Here is a 19403-nt window from a genome sequence, read left to right as displayed (position 1 = left end):
TATTTTATTGTGACAGTCTATTTTGTCAGTCTTAAGATCTGTTTTAATGTTAATGCTAGTCTGTTGTGTCTAAACTCCAAAAGGGAGAGGCTGTAATGAGGCCTGTCCACCTCCTTGCCCCAGCATCATGACTGGAACTCATTTTTCAGGTTTCTTTGGAACTCCCTTGGCTGAGAAGGATCCATTCAGTTATCTGGGGGTCTTAGAATTTTATTTTTGGTTTACAGAACCCAGTATTCTCCCCTTTTACAGTTAAGACCTGAGGAATGAAGGGCATCCAGATACTGACACTGTGAACACAGCTTCTACTCAACCCCTAATCCCAGTTGTTTCCTGCCTGACTGAATCTCAGGGACACAGCAATGCGTAATGGTAGCTGTTGAGAGGCCCAGGACCAAGGAAAGGCTTGAGGGCCCTTGGCTTAGATCAGCATGCTCTTGAGACTGAGGAGAACCGAAAGCTCAGGGAATATGTCACTGTCTCACCTTGAGCCTCAGTGGCTCTTTGGGGTCCTCTTGCTTGGCTCAGAGGACTCTGGATGTCAAAGGACTTAAAGGCTCAGCCCTGAGATGAAAACTTGCATTCTCTGTTGGCTACATGAGGTAAACTCATGGGCTTAACCAGAGAAGTACTGTCTAGAACTGAAATCACTGATCATTTGTGCTGTTTAACAATTCCCTGTTTGGGAGGCCGAGGAGGGCAGATCACGAGGTCAGGAGATCGAGACTATCCTGGCGAACACGGAGAAACCCCGTCTCTACTAAAAATACAAAAAATTAGCCGGGCATGGTGGCAAGTGCCTATAGTACCAGTTATTTGGGAGGCTGAGGCAGGAGAATGGTGTGAACCCGGGAGGCAGAGCTTGCAGTGAGCTGAGATCGCGCCACTGCACTCCAGATCCTGGGTAACAAAGCGAGACTCCGTCTCAAAAAAAAAAAAAAAAAAAAAAAATTCCCTGAAGCAGAAAAATCTGCTGCTCAGACTTCAATGTCTCATGCCTAAAATTTTCACAAATTACTATATACTCTAGGTGGTGGAATGGACCCAGAATAGGTAAGGGACTTAAGCAATTTCAGACAAACAGCTTATTAGACAGTGGTAGGAGTGGCAGCACACGTGAGAATCTTGGCCTCAAGTCTCTTACCTAAACTCTGCAGAAGTGTGTCTGGAACCCAGAAGCTCATGCTAACATGTTCAGTATCCCTGGTTACTTCTTGAGCAAAGGGCAGTGATGACATTAGGAGAATGAAGGCACAAAGTGGGCCATGCTTTGTGTTATTCTTGAACCTTTAGTCCCATGTATGAATCCTGAGTGTTACCCTCCTGCGTGCTGTGCACTACAGAACGAACTTCGGTTCACAGTAAATGAGGGATGCTTTTTCTTAAGAAATAAATTTAATTCAAGGTGGTTAGTGAATGTGAGGCAATGTAATGCCTTCACGAAAGTTAAAATAGTCCAGTTACAAAAGAAGCACTGTGTATAGTCTCAAATAGCTGAAGGTACAATGGGGTCCATATTTTACAAAGTACAAAAAATTATTTCATATACAAAGAAAAATACAAATAATGTGCAAAAACCATTTTCACAGGTGGCAATTTATAAAATGGAAATGATAGAAAAGTCCTTCATTCTTAATTATCCCCGAATTTCTTATATATTAACACAGTTCTATTTCCTAGTGTGTAGACAATTTTAAATTTGAAATTCCGACATTTTTAATCTACAAAGACAATGTATTTTTATTTTTAAAAAAGGGAACCATTTCATTATTGAAATCTTATGAATGCATCAGTTAATTTATATTAAATTATAAGCAGGCTATCTGAAAAGCAAGGATATAGAAATCATATATACACATTTTTGAAATATTAGTTTAGTATTTAACATATTAACATTTCAAAACAAATGCAATGATCTAGCTACCTATGACGCCAGCTGGTGTCAGTGGCTGTAGCAAAGATGCTGTTTCTGTTTACCATGAGCAAACAGCATTTCTTGGGTCTTAAGCTAAACAAACACAAGTTATCAAAGTAAAGAAAATCTAAAGACAGTTCTTACTTTTCATGTGTAGAAGTGTAGTTTGGGTATCCAGTCATGCCACAGTGTGACTGTGGTCAACACAGCCCTTGTCACAGGTGTGTGTGGTCCTAAATAGCTGGCCTCTGTCTTTCCAACATCTTCACTTCATTGGGAGTTCAGTGCAAGTGTTTGTGAGTTAGTGCATTCAGCTTTTTTTGCATGTTATTTTGAAAAAGAAACTGTCAGGAAGCAGAAGATACATAAGAACACAAGGCCCTGGATCCTCAGAGCACCTCTGGTCTAGAGAATTCAACGTTTTGGATAGAGAATTTAATGTTTTGGAAGTAGTGTTTTCCTGCATTGGGCTGGTCATTGTACCATTCCCTGGATAATCTTTTTCCATCAGAATAATGCTGTGTGCTTCCTCTTTGCCTGCTACTGAACAATGACATCTCTTGTTGTGAACCCCAGTGGCAGAGAAGGGACCATGGAAGCACCTTTTGGCAGCACCAGAGAACTGAGCATCTCAAAGGTCAGGCAGTACAAGTAGATGCCTCTCATAGGAAACCTAGTCTAGGTAGAATATGAGACAATCTTGGAGGGTTTTGATTTTTGCTTGTTAAACAGGTCTCCAAGCAAATTATGACCCTGGAGAACAAAAAAGGATCTATAGCTTTCATGAAGAAGGACCCAAGTAGGTGGTAGCCATTTTGCCTGGGTGAGGTTCACAGTTGGCTCAGGAGACATCTTCTGATCATTAACCACTAAGACCCTGTTAGAAAAATGTAGTGCAAGATATAGGGAGTGCATGGGGCTATTGACCAGACCTGTGTGAAACACCTATTCAGGTTAAGTAGATATAGCAACCCCTGCAAGAAGGGATTGGGCAGGAGAACCTCAGGCCCTGGGATAACGTGTTGTCAGCTCCTCAAGGATCCATGTTTTTTTTTTTTTCTATCTGGCAGCATGAGTTCCTCTATTTCTTCGGCATAGGTTGACCATGGGCATCAGGCATCAGAGATACAGCTCTGGATCCTGTCCATCCATTGCTGGGCACTCTGTCCATCCTGCGCGCAGAAGTTATACACACGTTTGCTGGTCTTGAGCTACAAAACCAAATGACAGAGAACCAGAGATGAAGGGCAGGGCTGTTTTATAGATTTGGGTAAATGGTAAATCAGTCCCTGTGACCTTTCTTTTCCATACTGCCCCAGAACCTCCGTATGAATTTTTCTCCTCAACTACCATACTGTTACTGCCTTTACTTTTGTGGTCTCTAGAGTCATAGGGGATGTTGGTAGAAGGGTACTGGCAGGAAAAGGAGACACACTGAGAGCGCCTTACTTTGCATTTTCTTAGTGTCTTCTTTGACTAAGGAGGAAGGGTCAGCAATGAATGGTGCCTTTAACCTCTCCCATGCACTGCACCAATGCACTAAAGGTGAGGGAGCTCCTTGTGCTCCAGGGGGATGCCTGAGATTCATCCATACCATAAAGTTGGCCTTTGTGTCCCCTTTCTTCAGTTGGAGCCATATTGGAAGCCCACTGTCAGGAAAACGATCTCATGGCCTGAGCAGGGCAATAAAGGATGACCTATCTTCTTTATGAAGCCCTGCTTGACTCCAGGGACTACATAAGTCCCCTTCTATTATGTGGCCTATAAAGTGCCCCATAGCCCACGTGAGGGCTGCTGAAGATGTTAGGGTAGATACTTCTCATGTGTGCCTAAGGACAGTCTTTTGTGGGTGGTCAAGCATGAAGACCGCTGAATACTAGGGAAATAGCATCTGTTCTTGAAAGTAGGTAGTAACTGAACTAACAGCATTTAACAAGGAGTTCATCTGTTTCCATGTGTGGCTGGACTCCTTTTGCATAAAGCAGTATACAGCTTTTCTGAGACATACAGACAGGAAGAGAGGATAGCCTTGGGGTCAATAATGCTGAGTTCAAGCTCTGGAACAATTCCCATAGCCAAGGGGGTCTGTCATCCATCTGTAGTCACCACCAATTGCTCTGAGGGCTCCATCATTCTTGGAGACAGATAGAATGATGTGCAGGCAGAGCCAGTAAAAGAGAAGTAAGATCAACTTACATCAAAGAAAGCCTTGTCACTTGTGTGCTTTGGGGCTCCCATGCTGGGGCCAGCAGGGATGACCATTTCTACTTCAGCCAGATCAATGTGGCCTTTACAGCTCGTGTCCTCACCTGAGTCATAGTATCGCAGCTGCAACCAAAAGGATACAAGTGAGATATCAGAGACGCAGAAAGAGAAAATGGCATGGCTTTTCAAACTGTATTTGAATACCTTCCTCTGTACCTTGGTTATATATGCTAAACTATGCCTGGAAGAATACACAAAAAATTAATGTTACTTGTTGCTTCTAGGAAGAACTAGGTGGCTTGGAGAAAGCACTGAGGGAAAGACTTATGTACTGTTTAGAAATTGAACAAATAAATGTATTACATCTTAAAAAATAGAATTAAGGCTGGGCATGGTGGTTTATGCCTGTAATCTCAGTACATTGGGATGGATCACTTAAGCCTAGGAGTTCGACAGCAGGCTGGGCAATGTGGTGAAACCCTGTCTCTACAAAAACATACAAAAATTAGCCAGTCGTGGTGGTGCATGCCCGTAGTTCCAGCTACTCAGGAGGCTGAGGTGGGAGGATTGCTCGAGCCTGTGAGGTCAAGTTGCAGTAAGCTGAGATCCTGCCACTGTACTCCAGCCTGAGTAAGACCCTGTCTCAAAAAACAAAATAATAAAAAAAAAAGAAGTGAAGTAACAACTGTAAAAAGTATATGTAACATATAAAAAGGGGGCTAATGTTTAGTAATATACAGAATTCCCAGAAATTGATAAGAAAAAGATAAACAATCTAGTAGAAAAAATGCTCAAAATATCTCAACAGGCGAGTCACAGAGAAATACAAATGACTTACAAATATTTGAAAAGATGATCAACTTCATTAATCAAAGAAAAGTAAATGATAATAAATGAGATTCCACTTTTGGATTGAGAAATATTAAAAATGGCTGATGATATCCAATAAGGTACTAGATCATCTCAAATACTGCCAGTGTGAATATAATTTGTTGGAAATTTTTTGGAGAACAAATTGGCAATATCAACTAAAATTTAGAATGCTTATGCCTATTGAAACATCTTTCCACGCTGGGCGCAGTGGCTCACGCCTGTAATCCCAACACTTTGGGAGGCTGAGGTGGGTAGATCACTTGAGGTCAGGAGTTTGAGACCAGCCTGACCAATATGGTGAAATCCCATCTCTACTAAAAATACAAAAATTAGCTGGGCATGGTGGGCACTAGTAATCCCAGCTACTGGGGAGGCTGAGGCAGGAGAATCGCTTGAACCCAGGAGGCAGAGGTTGCAGTGAGCCGAGAATGCACCACTGCACTCCAGCCTGGGTGACAAGAGTGAAACTCCATCTCAAAAAAAAAAAAAAAAAAAAAAAAAAAAGAAACACCTTTCCCACCTTTATAAAGTAGTCCTACAGAAATACTCCTATAAGCATGCAAAGAAAGATGTATGAAGAAGTTTCCTTCAGCTTTGTTTTATCAGCTAAACATTGGAAAAGACATATTTGTCTTTCAGTGCAGCAGTGAATACATTAAATGACAATTCATCAATAAAATGGAATACTATAGAGCTTTTCAAAAACAATATGGAAGATCTATATGAGTTCATACAGAACTCATATAGGAAAACTGTTCAAGACATTTTAAAGATCAAGTTGCCAACAGCATGTAGATAAAAAATGATTTTTGAAGAACACAATAAATAGCTTAGCGTTTGACGACACAGGGGATTTTGAGATCTGTATGAAATGTTTGAATGTGGTATAATAAGCATATATTGCCTTTTGGAATAATAAAAAAAGGAAAAAAAAATCATCCCAGCACTTTGGGAGGCCAAGGCGGGCAGATCACAAGGTCAGGAGATCGAGACCATCCTGGCTAACACAGTGAAACCCCGTACCCAGTCTCTACTAAAAATACAAAAAAATAGCCGGGTGTGGTGGCGGGCGCCTGTAGTCCCAGCTACTTGGGAGGCTGAGCCAGGAGAATGGTGAGAACCCAGGAGGCAGAGCTTGCAGTGAGCCGAGACTGCACCACTGCACTCCAGCCTGGGCAACAGAGCAAGACTCTGCCTCAAAAAAAAAAAAGGAAAAATGTCAAAGAGACTGCTAGGGAATAAGCCTTATTGGGCCATAATCTGTGGATTTTACTCTCTAGTGTACATGGCAGGAAAGTAGTGCTTCTGACAATGTGGCTCTGGCCTGAGACTTTTCTCTCTCTCTCCTCTCAGGCATGGTATAAGCAGGGATAAGTGGAAAAACTGTATCTTTCATGTTAAAGAAGTCCAGAAGACTGGTAAGAATGTAAGTATAATTTGATGTAATTGTAAATTATAGAAAAATTATGACGTTCTCCTACGTTATATTTAGAAGTTTAATGGAACTTTTTTACACAGTGTAGGCTCTATGATTTCAGAGTATAGCTCCCTAACAGGGCTTCCATTTGTATATTTGAACATAAATTATCTATATTGTCCCACAAAGACTCTGTAATCATTATGAAATTCCTTAAGTAGAGGAAAAGCTGGACCCCAAATATAGTCTTCATTTGGAAGGAGTCTTCTAGATGCAGGTCCAACCAAAGCACTGTATTATAGGAGTAACAGTTCAGGTTTTTCCTAACAGATTCCATTTTATAGTAAATGCACTGACAATCAAAATGTGTAACCCTCAGCCTCAAGGCTGAGTGGTCAATTCCAAGGTAGAGTAAGGCCTGCAGTCAGAACACAGGAGACCATGCAGCTCTCAGTAATGCAGGGTGCAGAGCTGCTGGAGGTTTGGGTAGGAATTGCTCTCCCTTGAAATCACTGGAGTAAAGACTATGATGCTAAGGATTGCAAAGGCTGCTACAGGAATAGCTAAGAACCTAACAGTAGTCAAAAGATTTCTTGACATAGTCAGCAAGGTCCAGTCTAGTACTTGCCCACGGTGAATTCCAAGTTTGGGTGGGCACATCCCCTTCTGCCTCTTTTGGGGCCCCTTTGCTCCCCTGTTGCTGCCATCTTTGAAGGGTAACAGTGCCTTCTTTACTAACCAGTACAGCAATGGGCACAGAGGTGGTGTTCGATAAATGTTTGTAGAATAAATTAATGCCCTCCGTTTTGAATGGATGCTTTCTGCTGCAAGGACAAAGGTAACCTGTATTCTGAGGAGGGTTCACAGGCACAGGCTTATATGTGCATGTATGCAACAGGCTGAAAACCTCAGGAATCCCCTCACCTGGGTTTTAAGATCAGGCAGCAAGAGATATCTGAGCATTAAAAAAGAGTTCTATTGCTGTATGCTCTGGGCTCAACTGTTGCTGCCTCAGCCGCAAGTACCAGGCCGAGCTACTTGGGAAACTTCCTCGGAAGGCTATTGCCCTTACTCAGGGACATCTGGGGCCCTTGAGGAGCCTCCAGATTGCATATGAGAGGCACTAAAAAAGCAGTCTGTACATGAGGAATCTGTCTGCTAGAGCCACATAATAGCCGGGGACTGGGACTAGCCTAGACAGAAATAATTTCTTTTGGCTTTAAGAGTATTACCTGATGTTTTGTTACATCCAAAACAAACCAACGGGGCTTCCAACCTTTCAGCAAAGCCCCTCTTTTATAAAGTGTTCCCTCAAAGGACCTAGAAGAAATGATGACAGGAGAGTTAATTTTGATTTACACTTACGAAATGCTGTAAAGGGGAGGGGATGTCTGTTGTTTTTGTCAAGTCTCTATTTCCCCTAGATGATCCAAAAATGGCCAATAAGAGTTCTCCCTGGAATTTTGCTACTAGACCCCTGGGGAAAGACTGCTGCTTTCTGCTGGGATTACCACATCTGTGAGGCTTGGAATGATCAGTAGCCATCTTTTGTGCCATGTTGGGACTGACATAACACAGAGAGAGGGCAAAGCAGAGCCGGGAAACGGATAGAAGATACTGTGTGAGAAGCTAGCATACCCTTGACTGTCCTAGTTTATGTGAGTAAATTCCTTTTTGCTTCAGCTAGCATAAGCTGGATTTCTGATGTTTGCCACTGACAAAGTGCTGGCTAACACATATTCCCTCAAACGTTCTGGCAGACAGGAGATAAGAGCCATCAGGACTCAACTACAAATAACTACAACCTCTTGGCATTATTTTTAGTTGTAATTTTTTTTTTTCTTTTCAAAGAGACATCTAAAACATTACAAAAGTTAAAGCAAATCCATTTCAAGTTTATAAAAGACTGTACTGCACAGGCCTAGCTTATTGAGGGGCCTGTGGTTTAGCCTCAGGTGGTGTGGGGAAGTCTTCAGCACACCGAGCAGGATTCAGCATGTCACCTGTTTTCCTCATTCTTGGACGTATACTGGCTATAGAGCGTGGCTGCTCTTCGCTCCACTCCATTGGATGGGGAGATGCTGGAATTCTGTTCCTCCCCCATGCTGCTGTCTGGGAGATGTAGCAGAGATCTCTTCTGATAGGAAGGGAGGTTGGCAGACACAATTCCTGGGGACCTCGACAGGTGTCTTTGGGGCTGAAAAAGACAGGACAGGAGCTGGGAAACCTTTACAGACACTTAAGCCACTGATTGGAACATTTCATTTACAAATATTTATCTCAGGGAAAAAACTGGACGAATAAGCAATGATAATGTACAACACTATCAGTCCCAGAGTTAGTTATCATGGTAAAAAACTGGAAACAACCTACCCGTCCATTATTAGGGACATTAAACAAATTATGGCATTTCCATACAGTGGAATTCTAGACAGCCATTAAAAAATGATGTTGCTATGGCCAGGCGTGGTGGCTCACACATGTAATCCCAGCACTTTGGGAGGCCGAGGTGAGTGGATCACTTGAGTCCAGGAGTTCGAGACCAGCCCGGGGAACATGAAGCCCCATTTCTACAAACAACATTTTAAAAATGAGCCGAGTATGGTGATGTGTGCCTGTAGTCCCAGCTACTTGGGATGATCACCAGAACCCAGGAGGTTGAGGCTATAGTGAGCCATGATCACACCACTGCACTCCAGCCTGGGCGACAGAGTGAGACCTTATCTCAAAAAAAAAAAAGATGATTTTTTTTTTGAGACAGGGTCTCACTCTGTCGCCCAGGCTGGAGTGCAGTGGTGTGATCTTGGTTTACTACAACCTCTGCCTCCTGGGTTCAGCCTCCCGAGTAGCTGGGATTACAGGTGCACACCACCATGCCCAGCTAATTTTTTATATTTTTAGTAGAGACGGGGTTTCACTATGCTGGCCAGGCTGGTCTCAAACTCCTGCCCTCGTGGTTTGCCTGCCTCAGCCTCCCAAAGTGCTGGGATTACAGTGCGCCTGGCAGACATTGGTTTACACACAGTGACAGATGGAAGGACATGTATGCCAATGTGGAGTGAAAAAGCAGGTTTATTTTATTTATTTTATTTTTATTTTTATTTTTGAGATGGAGTCTCGCTCTGTCGCCCCCAGTGGTGCGATCTTGGCTCACTGCAAGCTCCACTTCCCAGGTTCACGCCATTCTCCCGCCTCAGCCTCCGGAGTAGCTGGGACTACAGGCGCCTGCCACCTCACCCGGCTAATTTCTTTTTTTTTGTATTTTTAGTAGAGACAGGGTTTCACCATGTTAGCCAGGATGGTCTCGATCTCCTGACTTCGTGATCTGCCCGCCTCGGCCTCCCAGAGTGCTGGGATTATAGGCGTGAGCCACCTTGCCCAATCGTTAAAATATTTTTATGATAAATGTTTCTTAAGTCAGAAACAGAAAAGGGATTGTGAACAACACAAAGTGGCATGTTTTGTTGTTTTAAAATACTTTCTGTGGAGCAAACATGGTCTTGGCATTCCCCTCCTCCCTCATGTGGTAGAAGATCCGCTGAAACCACACAGGCAGTGAGACAGGAAAGAACCCAATAATTTCCCTTGGATTTCGGGTGCTGAGACATAAGTAGTATGTCACTGTGGTGAAGTGAGACACTCAGGAAGTATTCAGTCATTTGGAACTTTCTGCCCTGGACCCCCAGGACATGACCCCTCCCCTTTCCACCCTTCCTTCTGGCCATAAACCCAGCTGGGTCTTGTCACCTGTGGCAGTGGGCTCCACCTGACTTAGCACCCTCAGAAAACTCAGAAGTAGCTCTTAAGGGGCATTGCCAACTCACACGATCTGTTCTTGGTTCTTCTTTAAGGTCCACAGTTACTCTTTCCCACAGCTGCTGCCACTTCTCAGGGGCTTGGTTCAATTTGTGCTCCAATTTTTCAATTTCCTGCAAAGAAATGAAAAGTTTTCTGATCAGTATTTCATAGAAATCAGGATGTGCCCCAAAGCCATACTGCTTCTGTACTAGGCCCAGATGAGCAGCATGGCCAGAGGGCAGTTAAGTGGTGGACATGGGTCTGAGAGGTCTCCCAGCCAGAAATAGTGGTGAGAGCTCTAGCTGGTGTGCCGCACTGTGGCGAAGATGGTTTATTAGGACCTATAACTAGGCCTTTTTGTACAGGATAGCTTACATACTAGAATGTGAAATATGTATCTCAGACATCTGCACCCTTGGGCAGCCCATGGGAAATCTGATAGCCAAAGCAAGAGGTCAAGCACTGGCCCATGGCCCAGCCCTAATAGCTGAGGTAGATGAGAAGCCAGTCCTTGACAGGAGGAACCCCTCAACTCTGATGATTCAAACCAGATGTGGAAAGAATAAGCCAAGAAATACCTAAGGAAACAGATATACGTTCTGACAGAGAAGCTGGAGATCAGGGCAGCTGCCTCTGTGACAGTATGACTACTGAAGCATACTCTTCCTGGTCAGGAAACCAGAGGGGGAAGACTCTTTAGGAAGTGTCTGGCCTATATCAGGGCTCAAAGCTATTCCTCAGGCTGGCTACTGCCAGGAGGGGTTGGTTCTGGAACATTCCTTGCAGAAGATGGTTGGCAGCACTCCCATCAGGCCACTGACCACCCACACTTCTGACCAGAGGAAGTAAAGCACCCACAAAAGCCACAGCCAAGGCCTGACTAAGGCTGTTCAGGCAACTGAAACAGCTGGGAAGCTGCCGGAAGGAGTAAATTGCTCCATTTGCTTGATTGCTTCCTTGTAATGCTGGAAAATCATTTTTTTTTTTTTCCTGAGAGTCTTGCTCTGTCACCCAGGCTGGAGTGCAGTGGCGTGATCTCCACTCACTGCAAGCTCTGCCTCCCAGGTTCACGCCATTCTCCTGCCTCAGCCTCCCGAGTAGCTGGGACTACAGGCGCCCGCCACCTCGCCCGGCTAGTTTTTTGTATTTTTAAGTAGAGACGAGGTTTCACCGTGTTAGCCAGGATGGTCTCGATCTCCTGACCTCGTGATCTGCCCGTCTCGGCCTCCCAAAGTGCTGGGGAAAATCACTTTTATTGAGACTCTTTTCCAGTAGTGAAGCCTGGTTCCCCACTGATGATAGGAAGCAAATCTGGTTTCTTCATACACGGAGGGTGCTACCATAACCCTAGCCCAGAGTAAGCAGAGCCATGTTCAGAAGTTTGTAAACCATTCTTAACTTAGCCTGGTTCCTCTGGCCTCGTGCCTCCAGGGCCCCTGGTGCCCCAGGTGTGTGTCTACAGTTGACTTACACTGAAAAGGCTGGTGAGAGCATCGGGCTGAGTACAGCTGACATCATCATAGCATGGCCACACTGTTCTCCTCTGGCTCCGTGGCCCAGCTTCTCCAGCCAGGTCAGAGTCTTCGGAGGGGAAATGCTTGGGGGTTAGCATCATCCAGTCATAGGAAGGGCCTGTGGACAGGGTCTCTTCTATGTAGTAATCCCACTTCTTGAGGCTGGAGACATTTACATTGGGCTTTAGAGCCTGTTAAAACAGAAATATAGTTTCATCTTGACCCCAAAGTACCCCAAGCTCACTGTCAGGCAAACCCCTAACATTTGTAGAGTCCAGAGGAGGAAGAGTATGAATGGAGTTCAAATACCATATGTCTAAATCTTAATTTAAAAGTCATACATCAAGATAAATTATTAAATAAAACATCTTCCAATCCTCCCTCCTACACTGAGAAATGTAACTTCCTAATGACCTAGAAGGTCAAGTTCAATAGAGAATTCTTGGATTCCTCAGAATTTTATACTAACAAGTGGTGGCACTGGGAGAGCTGGCCCCAGCCCCCTGTCCTGGGCCTCTCTTCTTCTCCCACCCCTATCTTTATTCTAAGGGTCTTACATGAATGATTATGTATACCCCAGCCCAGAAAGTCAAACTCTGTCCACTCTGTCAAACCTGCTACTTTTTGCCATTCTTTGGGCCTTGGGGTCCATGTACTAACATAGGAGACTGACTTGGAGAAGTAGCCTGGTGAGCAGCCTGAATTTGGGCAAAGAATTCTGAAGTGCCCAGACAGAGCATGGTTTAGATGAAGGAGGGGCATCTAACCATGTACCTTTGGTTTCTTGTACTCCTCACCTCATGAGGAGGATGCAGCTGGAGGAAGGCCAGACTAGGGTTCTATGATTGGGGCCCAGGGGAGGGACCTCTCTTGGCCCTAAGTAATGGTGGAACTGCTTATCAGACCAATCTGTTCCATTCCAGGGCGTGTGTTATGTAGATGTGCATGGTGCGGCACAGTTGCCTTGAGATATGTTATCCTTCTTGGGCTCAGCTCCAAACATCTCTGCTTCCTATAGGGGTCCTTCCATGGCTTTGGTACAGATAGACTTAAAGAAACTTTTTCTAAAGTATTTTAAGGTTTTTCAGCTTAGACCACCTGTTGATATTTCAAATTCTGTTAGTTCTTTCTTTCTGGGGAAAGTTGTCTTGCTTTGATTCTCTAGAAGTTTTCCCTTCTAGGTTTTGGGAGCCAGCTCTTAATTTTTGTGGCAAGAATTTAGGGAACAGTCTCCATTTGTGTCACAACCCAAAACTATAATATCTAAACTTTGACATAGCTTTTTGGTATGAAACCTAGTCCAATGTTTATAAAAAGCTTAAACAGCTTATATATGTTAAAACTAAGGAAAACCTTAACACAAAATTTCAGAAAATGAAACATAAATGATTTCTTACTCTACCTCTATTTCCAATGGTGAATATAAATAATTAAAGAAAATGGGACTCCTCTTGTGCATTCTGTCAATACACTCCCAAATACAGATTCCCTTTTTGGCATGCTTTTCTCCTTTATCATCAAATAAAGTTCCTGTAAGTTAAAAAAAATCCAACAAAACAAAATTCAATAAATTTTAACACTTTGCAAAAAAAAAGTATGATGCATGTAGCAGATAAAAAAGTGGATTTTTTTTATGGCTTTAAAAATAGCAACATTTGTGCAAAAACGTTAGAAAATAACTGCAAAGCTAAAGACAGGAATGAATTTCATAGCTATAGGCAAACAAATCCAGATGGAGGAAACATCTGATGAAGTTTGCCTCAGCAACCAGCAGTCTATCAATCATGACTCTTCCAACCCTCCTCCTGCATCTATATCTAGATTCAAAGAAGTCCATGCAGGAGGCGGTCTATAGTTTTCAAGAGAAAATGGAAGGACTTCAGAGTTGATTCGATGAAGCTCAGTAAAAACCATAATTTTATGTTTCTCTTTTAAGTTGTTGGCTGTTTATTATGAAGCCGTTTAAAGTGTTTTCTTGTTTAGGAGTTTATATATACCACAGATCATGGTTACTGAGATTCTAGATGACAGAAGGGTGTAGTCTGTGTCCTTGGGTGATTTAAAAATAAAAACAGAACTTTTATACCTTTTTCAAATAGTCAATCTATTACTAACATGAGCCCACTTTGTTTTTAATAGGGAGGAAAATGTGTTGGGGTGAGGCAAAAAGTAGTTCTTTAAAAGGCCATGAAGGGTGTCTCAGCAGTGGTATCTTGCTTGGAATGAAGTGACTCAGTCAAAATCAACATGCATTTTACCAGTTTATATATATATAAAAAAAAATGTCTCAAGCCCCAGATGGCATGAAATTCATAATATGTGGGGCCCCTAAGACTAATTAACAGTTTCTTCTCTACCTTTTAACTGCAGGGTCCAGTGCAGTAGTTCTCAACCTTGGATGTACATTTGAAAAACCAAGGGCTTTAAAAAAATCCCAATGCCCAGGTCTCACCTCAGACCAATTAAATCGGAATCTCTGGGGATGGCCCAAGATATTAGTTATTTTAAAAGTTCAAGTGACTCCAATGTCCAAAGTTGCGACTGCTCTAGGGGTCGCAGTAAGATTTGGACAGCCACCTTGTATATTGCTCCATTTGGCACCTTGAGGCATGGATTAGACTGAAAGGCTGTGTGGTAGTCAGCCCCAGTTGAAATAGGCTCTAGGCACCTTTGTAGACAGAAAGAGAATGAGCTGAAAGCAGAAGAGGAGATGCAATACCTGGCCCTCTGTTCCTCAGGGCTATTGTAACACCTTGTAATTGGAACCAAGTCCAGTGGACTTTTCTTACAATATCCATATGGCTGGCTTAGGGCAACATGTACACATATAAGGAACATCTTAAAAACAGTCCAAATCAGACAGCTAGTGCCAAATACTATCACAGTCCAAATCAGACAGCTAGTGCCAAATACTATCAAATTACAACCCCATAATCCAGTATGTAATAATCAACATATTAAACTTTTAGGACACAGGATAATTCATTGTGTTTAAGTTTTTCTGCTAAAGATCTTAAAAATTATGACTCAGCGTGGTACGGTGGCTCACGCCTATAATCTCAGCACTTTGGGAGGCTGAGGTGGGCGGATCACTTGAGGTCAGGAGTTTGAGACCAGCCTGCCAACATGGTGAAATCTCTCTCTACTAAAAATACAAAAATCAGCCGGGCATGGTGGCGGGCACCTGTAATCCCAGCTACTCGGGAGGCTGAGGCAGGAGAATCACTTGAACCCAGGAGGTGGAGGCTGCAGTGAGCTGAGATTGTACCACTGCACTCCAGCCTGGCAACAATGTGAGACTCCAGCTCAAGGAAAAAAAAAAAAATTATGACTGATGAATTCTACCAGCAGTGGTTGAGATTACTTACTTTATCATCTTGGCATATACAGGGTAGCTACCACAGCTGTTCCTAAACAAGGTTTCACTGTAGACTTGATAACGAGTGCATCTACCAGCACACAAGAAGGAACCGACCTCAAGTAGGCAACCTAGCCTGGACTAGGGACACAAAACCAGGCTTCTTTGATGCTGATTAGATAGGTGGCCTAACATCCAGAGAGGAGGCTGGGTAGATGATTTCTATTGAGCCTTCGGCAATGACATTCTAGGATTTGAAATGCATGTTTATTTGTTGTTGTTTTTGAAACAGGGTTTCAACCCTGTCACCCAGGCTGGAGTGCGGTGGTGTGATCTTGGCTCACTGCAGACTTGACCTCCTGGGCTCAAGTGATCCTCCCACCGCAGACTCCTGAACAGCTGAGACTACAGGAGTATGCCACCACACCCAGCTATTTTTTGTGCGTTTCTTTTTCTTTTTTTTTGAAGAGATGGGGTTTTGCCATGTTGCCCAGGTTGGTCTTGAATTCCCCGGGGCTCAAACAATCTGCCCACCTCAGCCTCTCAAAGTGCTAGGATTATAGGTGTGAGCCATTGCACCCAGCCTGTGTTTTTGAGTTTTAAGAGGAAACGTGTTTCATAGGATGGAAATGCTTATATTTTCCAATAATCATGACAATCTTCCAATATATACCAAATGTATCCTTTTATCTGCATCATTTTATTTAATCTTTTCAACAGCCCTGTGTGATAGGCAGGGCTATTTAGTTTTTCAGATGCGGAAACAGATGAAGTAATTTACCCAAAGTTACTGACATTTTCTGACTCTTGATCTATGGCTCTACCTGTGGGACCAGTGGTGGGTCTCAGACTTGGCAGCATAATAGGCTCACCTGGGGAGTTTTTATTTTTTATTCTTTATTTTTGAGACAGGGTCTCACTCTGTCACCCAGGCTGGACACTGCAACCTCTGCCTCCTGGGGTCAAGAAATTCTTGTGCTTCAGCCTCCCAAATAGCTGGGATTATAGGCACATGCCACCACGCCTGGCTAATTTTTGTATTTTTAGTAGAGATGAGGTTTTGCCATGTTGGCCAGACTGGTCTGGAATTCCTGGCCTCAAGCAATTCACCCGCCTTGGCCTCCCAGAGTGCTGGGATTATAGGCGTGAGCCACCGTGCCTGGCCTTACCTGGGGAGTTTTAAAAGCTCTTGATGCCTGGGCCTTACCATCACAGATTCTGATTTCAGTGGTTGGGGATGTTGCCTGGACCTTAGAAGTTTTAAAAGCTCCGCAGGTGATTATAATGTTCAGTCAAGTCTGAGAACCACTGCACTAGACCTTGTTGCTTCTCTAATGAAGAGAACAGTCATCTGCTATAGGAGAAGCCTTGGTCTTTGGCCACATCTGCATGCTGCTAAGGTAATTTGCTGATCAGCTTAATTCAGCAAAACAAACTGCTTTGTTAAAAAACCAAAAACCTAGCCTGGGCAACATGACAGAACCCTATGTCTACAAAAAATAAAAAAATTATGTGGGCGTGGGGGCACGTGCCTGTGGTCCCAGCTACTCAGGAGGCTGAGGTGGGAGGACGGCTTGCGTTCCAGAGGCAGAGGCTGCAGTGAGCCGAGATCCTGCCACTACTGCACTCCAGCCTGGGAGACAGAGCGAGACCCTGCCTCAAAAACAAAGCAAAACAAAACAAAATAACCCCCCCACCCCACAAAACAAAAAAACAAACCCCCAAAAAACACAACTACTCCAGGGAGGCAAATACCTGCGTTTTACTCCCACCAATATTTGTACATGTTGTTCCTTTCAGTGATAAAGCTGAGTGATATGGTGACCCCTGTAGGTATAGGTCAGTCCACTTAAGACCAGACCTGGCCAGGCGCGGTGGCTCATGCCTGTAATCCAGCACTTTGGGCGGCTAAGGCAGGCAGACTGCTTGAGGCCTGGAATTCAAGACCAGCCTGGCCAACATGGTGAAACCTTGTCTCTACTAAAAATACAAAAATTAGCTGCGCATGGTGGCACGGGCCTTAATCCCAGCTACTCGGGAGGCTGAGGCAGGAGAATTGCTTGAACCTGGGAGACAGAGGTTGCAGTGAGCCAAGATTGCACCAATGCACTCTAGCCTTGGAGACAGAGTAAGTGAGACTCAATCTCAATAAAAAAGGAAAAAAAAAAAAAAGATCAGGCCTGGGGCAGTTGTAACCAACTATACTTACTACCTTCCCAATAAGCAGTATGCAGATGCTTTAGAAATTAAGGTTTCTGATTGTGATGTGAAGAATAACAATTCCATGAGTTAACAAAGGACTGGAAGTATAAATAGGATGGGAAATGGTCTCACCAGTGCTCTTTACCTTATCAAAAGTATGAAATATCATACTAGACAATTTCAATAGGATGCCCTGGAAAGCAGTATTTCCTGATTTCAGATTTCAAACTGAGAACATCAGTAAATATTTTTTTGGAATTAAGAGTTCTCTTTATGATACTGAGTGCATATAATACATTGAACAGGGCTGATTTTTGTTTGCTTGTCTTAACAAAAATAGTCATGTGTTTCCTTTCCCCCTGTAACAGTTACAAAAGAATGTAAAATCCCCTTGGGAAATGTTTTTACCAGGGCTGACTTTCAGAATCTACTCATTACAACTATCACTGCTATTAAAAAAATAGTTCATCACTATCATTAATAATGCTAGCGATGTCTAAAATTTACTGAGTGCTTACTATGCAGTAGTGACTGTGCTAAGAGGCTAAGTGACTGTGTGAAGAGTTCACAACTATTTTCTCATGTGATCATCATGACCCTGACAGGTGGGATAGTATCACTGTCCTCGTTTTAAAGATGAGGAAACTGAGGCTCAGAGAGGCATTTAACCCCTCCCCAAAATACTCAGTTGGTGCTGGGATTTTACCCTGGTCTGTTTGGTCCAGACCACAGTGTCTTAGCTGCTATTCAAGCTGTCTCCAAGGGCAGGCACCCTTCCTACCAGAGTGCATCAGGATTGGAAAAACTATGAGTCAAAGTTCCTTCTCAAACAGTGTGATCACTTTGAGGTATCACAATAATAAACATTTTAATTTTACAAAGATGCTATAGGAATGACCGCCTGCTAAGAGCTAACATGGTACATAATTTCAGAATTTGGCCACTTATCCACTCTACATTCATAGTTCAGAGTTAAACCTTAACTCAGCTTGTCACTCTTGGGAGTAGTTACATTATTAGAATTTTCATTAAAAACATGCAGAACCAACAAAAAAGATGAAACAAGGGCATACAAACACATACCGTGCTCTAATCTTTCATAGTCTGAATCCAGGAGAAATGTTTTAAAGCGATTAGACACATAATGGAAAGCCAAGAACTTTAAGTAATAGAGATTGAATTCAAACTCAGTTGGATACTGGTTGTGAACCTGAAACACACAAGGCAAAGAATAGAGTAAGAATCAAACAGACAAAAAGGGATGCCAGGCCACTGAAGGCTCAACTGAAACATGCAGGAGACCATTCAGTCATTCACTCAACAAATACCTGAATCCCTACCATGAGTAGAGATGGGAAGGGAACCAGCTTTTCCAAGTACTTACTATGTGCCAGACACCAGACGAGGTTTTTTTTTTTTTTTTTTTTAATAAACATAATCTCATTTAATCTCTATGTATAGCAAGAGAGGCATTATTATCTCCACTTTACAATTGAGAAAGCAAAGGATCAGCGAGATTAAGACATTTACCCGATGATATTAAACAGTAATTAGCGAGCCCAAATTTAACCCTGGCTTATTAGGCTCCAAAGTCTCTACCCCACTCACTACATTATACTGTGCTTGGCACGTGATAGATATATATTAAATTATGGTTCTTGCTTTCCAGGTAACTGTGGTGTAATAGTGTGACATACAACAAGGAAAGCTATTCCTACAGAAGTTTAGCAATGAAAAGGATTGAGAAGAGAAGGTGGTGGCTTAAGGGGACAGCAAGAGATGTTTTCTGGTCAAAAGAAATGTGTGTGTGTCTGAAGGCAATCCAGAAGGAGCCAACAGAACACATTTTAGAAAAATTTGTTAGCTAATAACTAAGATAATAAGATCCTAGGAAAGCAAGAATGAATGAGGCTTGGGCCCAGATTTAGGGAACAGCTTTGGAAACAGGGAGGGCTGAAAGGTAGGCAAGAGAAAGACAGTTCAAGTGCCAAGGGAAAAGGCAGGAGCTAATACCTTTTAGCTCTAATTTTTCATCAGTAAATTAGGCAGTGAGGTCACTGGGCACAGGAAAAGGAATGAGTGAATGACATGGGAGGTAGAAGGCTGGGCAAAGCTTAGAAT

At 43.1% G+C, this 19403-nt stretch overlaps 1 protein-coding gene and 1 long non-coding RNA gene across 9 annotated transcripts in view; one reads left to right on the top strand and one right to left on the bottom strand.

The window, feature by feature from the left end:
* LOC102141068 (uncharacterized) overlaps positions 1 to 19403 on the top strand; it is a 50087-nt gene that overhangs the window by 19025 nt on the left and 11659 nt on the right. The window contains exon 2 of one of the 2 annotated variants that reach the window (XR_012423399.1): positions 6347 to 6419. The exons of the other annotated variant lie outside the window; for it this stretch is intronic. This is a non-coding gene — a long non-coding RNA (uncharacterized lncRNA). The remainder of the gene's footprint in view (positions 1 to 6346; positions 6420 to 19403) is intronic. 2 annotated transcript variants of the gene reach the window in all.
* The window catches only part of SBF2 (SET binding factor 2), a 519142-nt gene continuing 501115 nt past the window's right edge, over positions 1377 to 19403 (bottom strand). For all 7 annotated transcript variants that reach the window (XM_045370372.2, XM_045370373.2, XM_045370374.2 and 4 more), the window contains 8 exons: positions 18366 to 18492; positions 13125 to 13252; positions 11680 to 11913; positions 10235 to 10339; positions 8414 to 8607; positions 7643 to 7730; positions 4112 to 4243; positions 1377 to 3126 (listed from right to left, as the gene is read on the bottom strand). In XM_045370372.2, coding sequence (XP_045226307.1) covers positions 3028 to 3126; positions 4112 to 4243; positions 7643 to 7730; positions 8414 to 8607; positions 10235 to 10339; positions 11680 to 11913; positions 13125 to 13252; positions 18366 to 18492 — 1107 coding nt within the window. In that variant the 3' untranslated portion in view covers positions 1377 to 3027. The remainder of the gene's footprint in view (positions 3127 to 4111; positions 4244 to 7642; positions 7731 to 8413; positions 8608 to 10234; positions 10340 to 11679; positions 11914 to 13124; positions 13253 to 18365; positions 18493 to 19403) is intronic.

Source organism: Macaca fascicularis, chromosome 14 (assembly GCF_037993035.2).
Source record: "Macaca fascicularis isolate 582-1 chromosome 14, T2T-MFA8v1.1".
Classification (NCBI taxonomy): domain Eukaryota; kingdom Metazoa; phylum Chordata; class Mammalia; order Primates; family Cercopithecidae; genus Macaca; species Macaca fascicularis.
The sequence above is the reverse complement of the archived record's forward strand: the minus strand, read 5'-3'. Positions and strand labels throughout refer to the sequence as shown.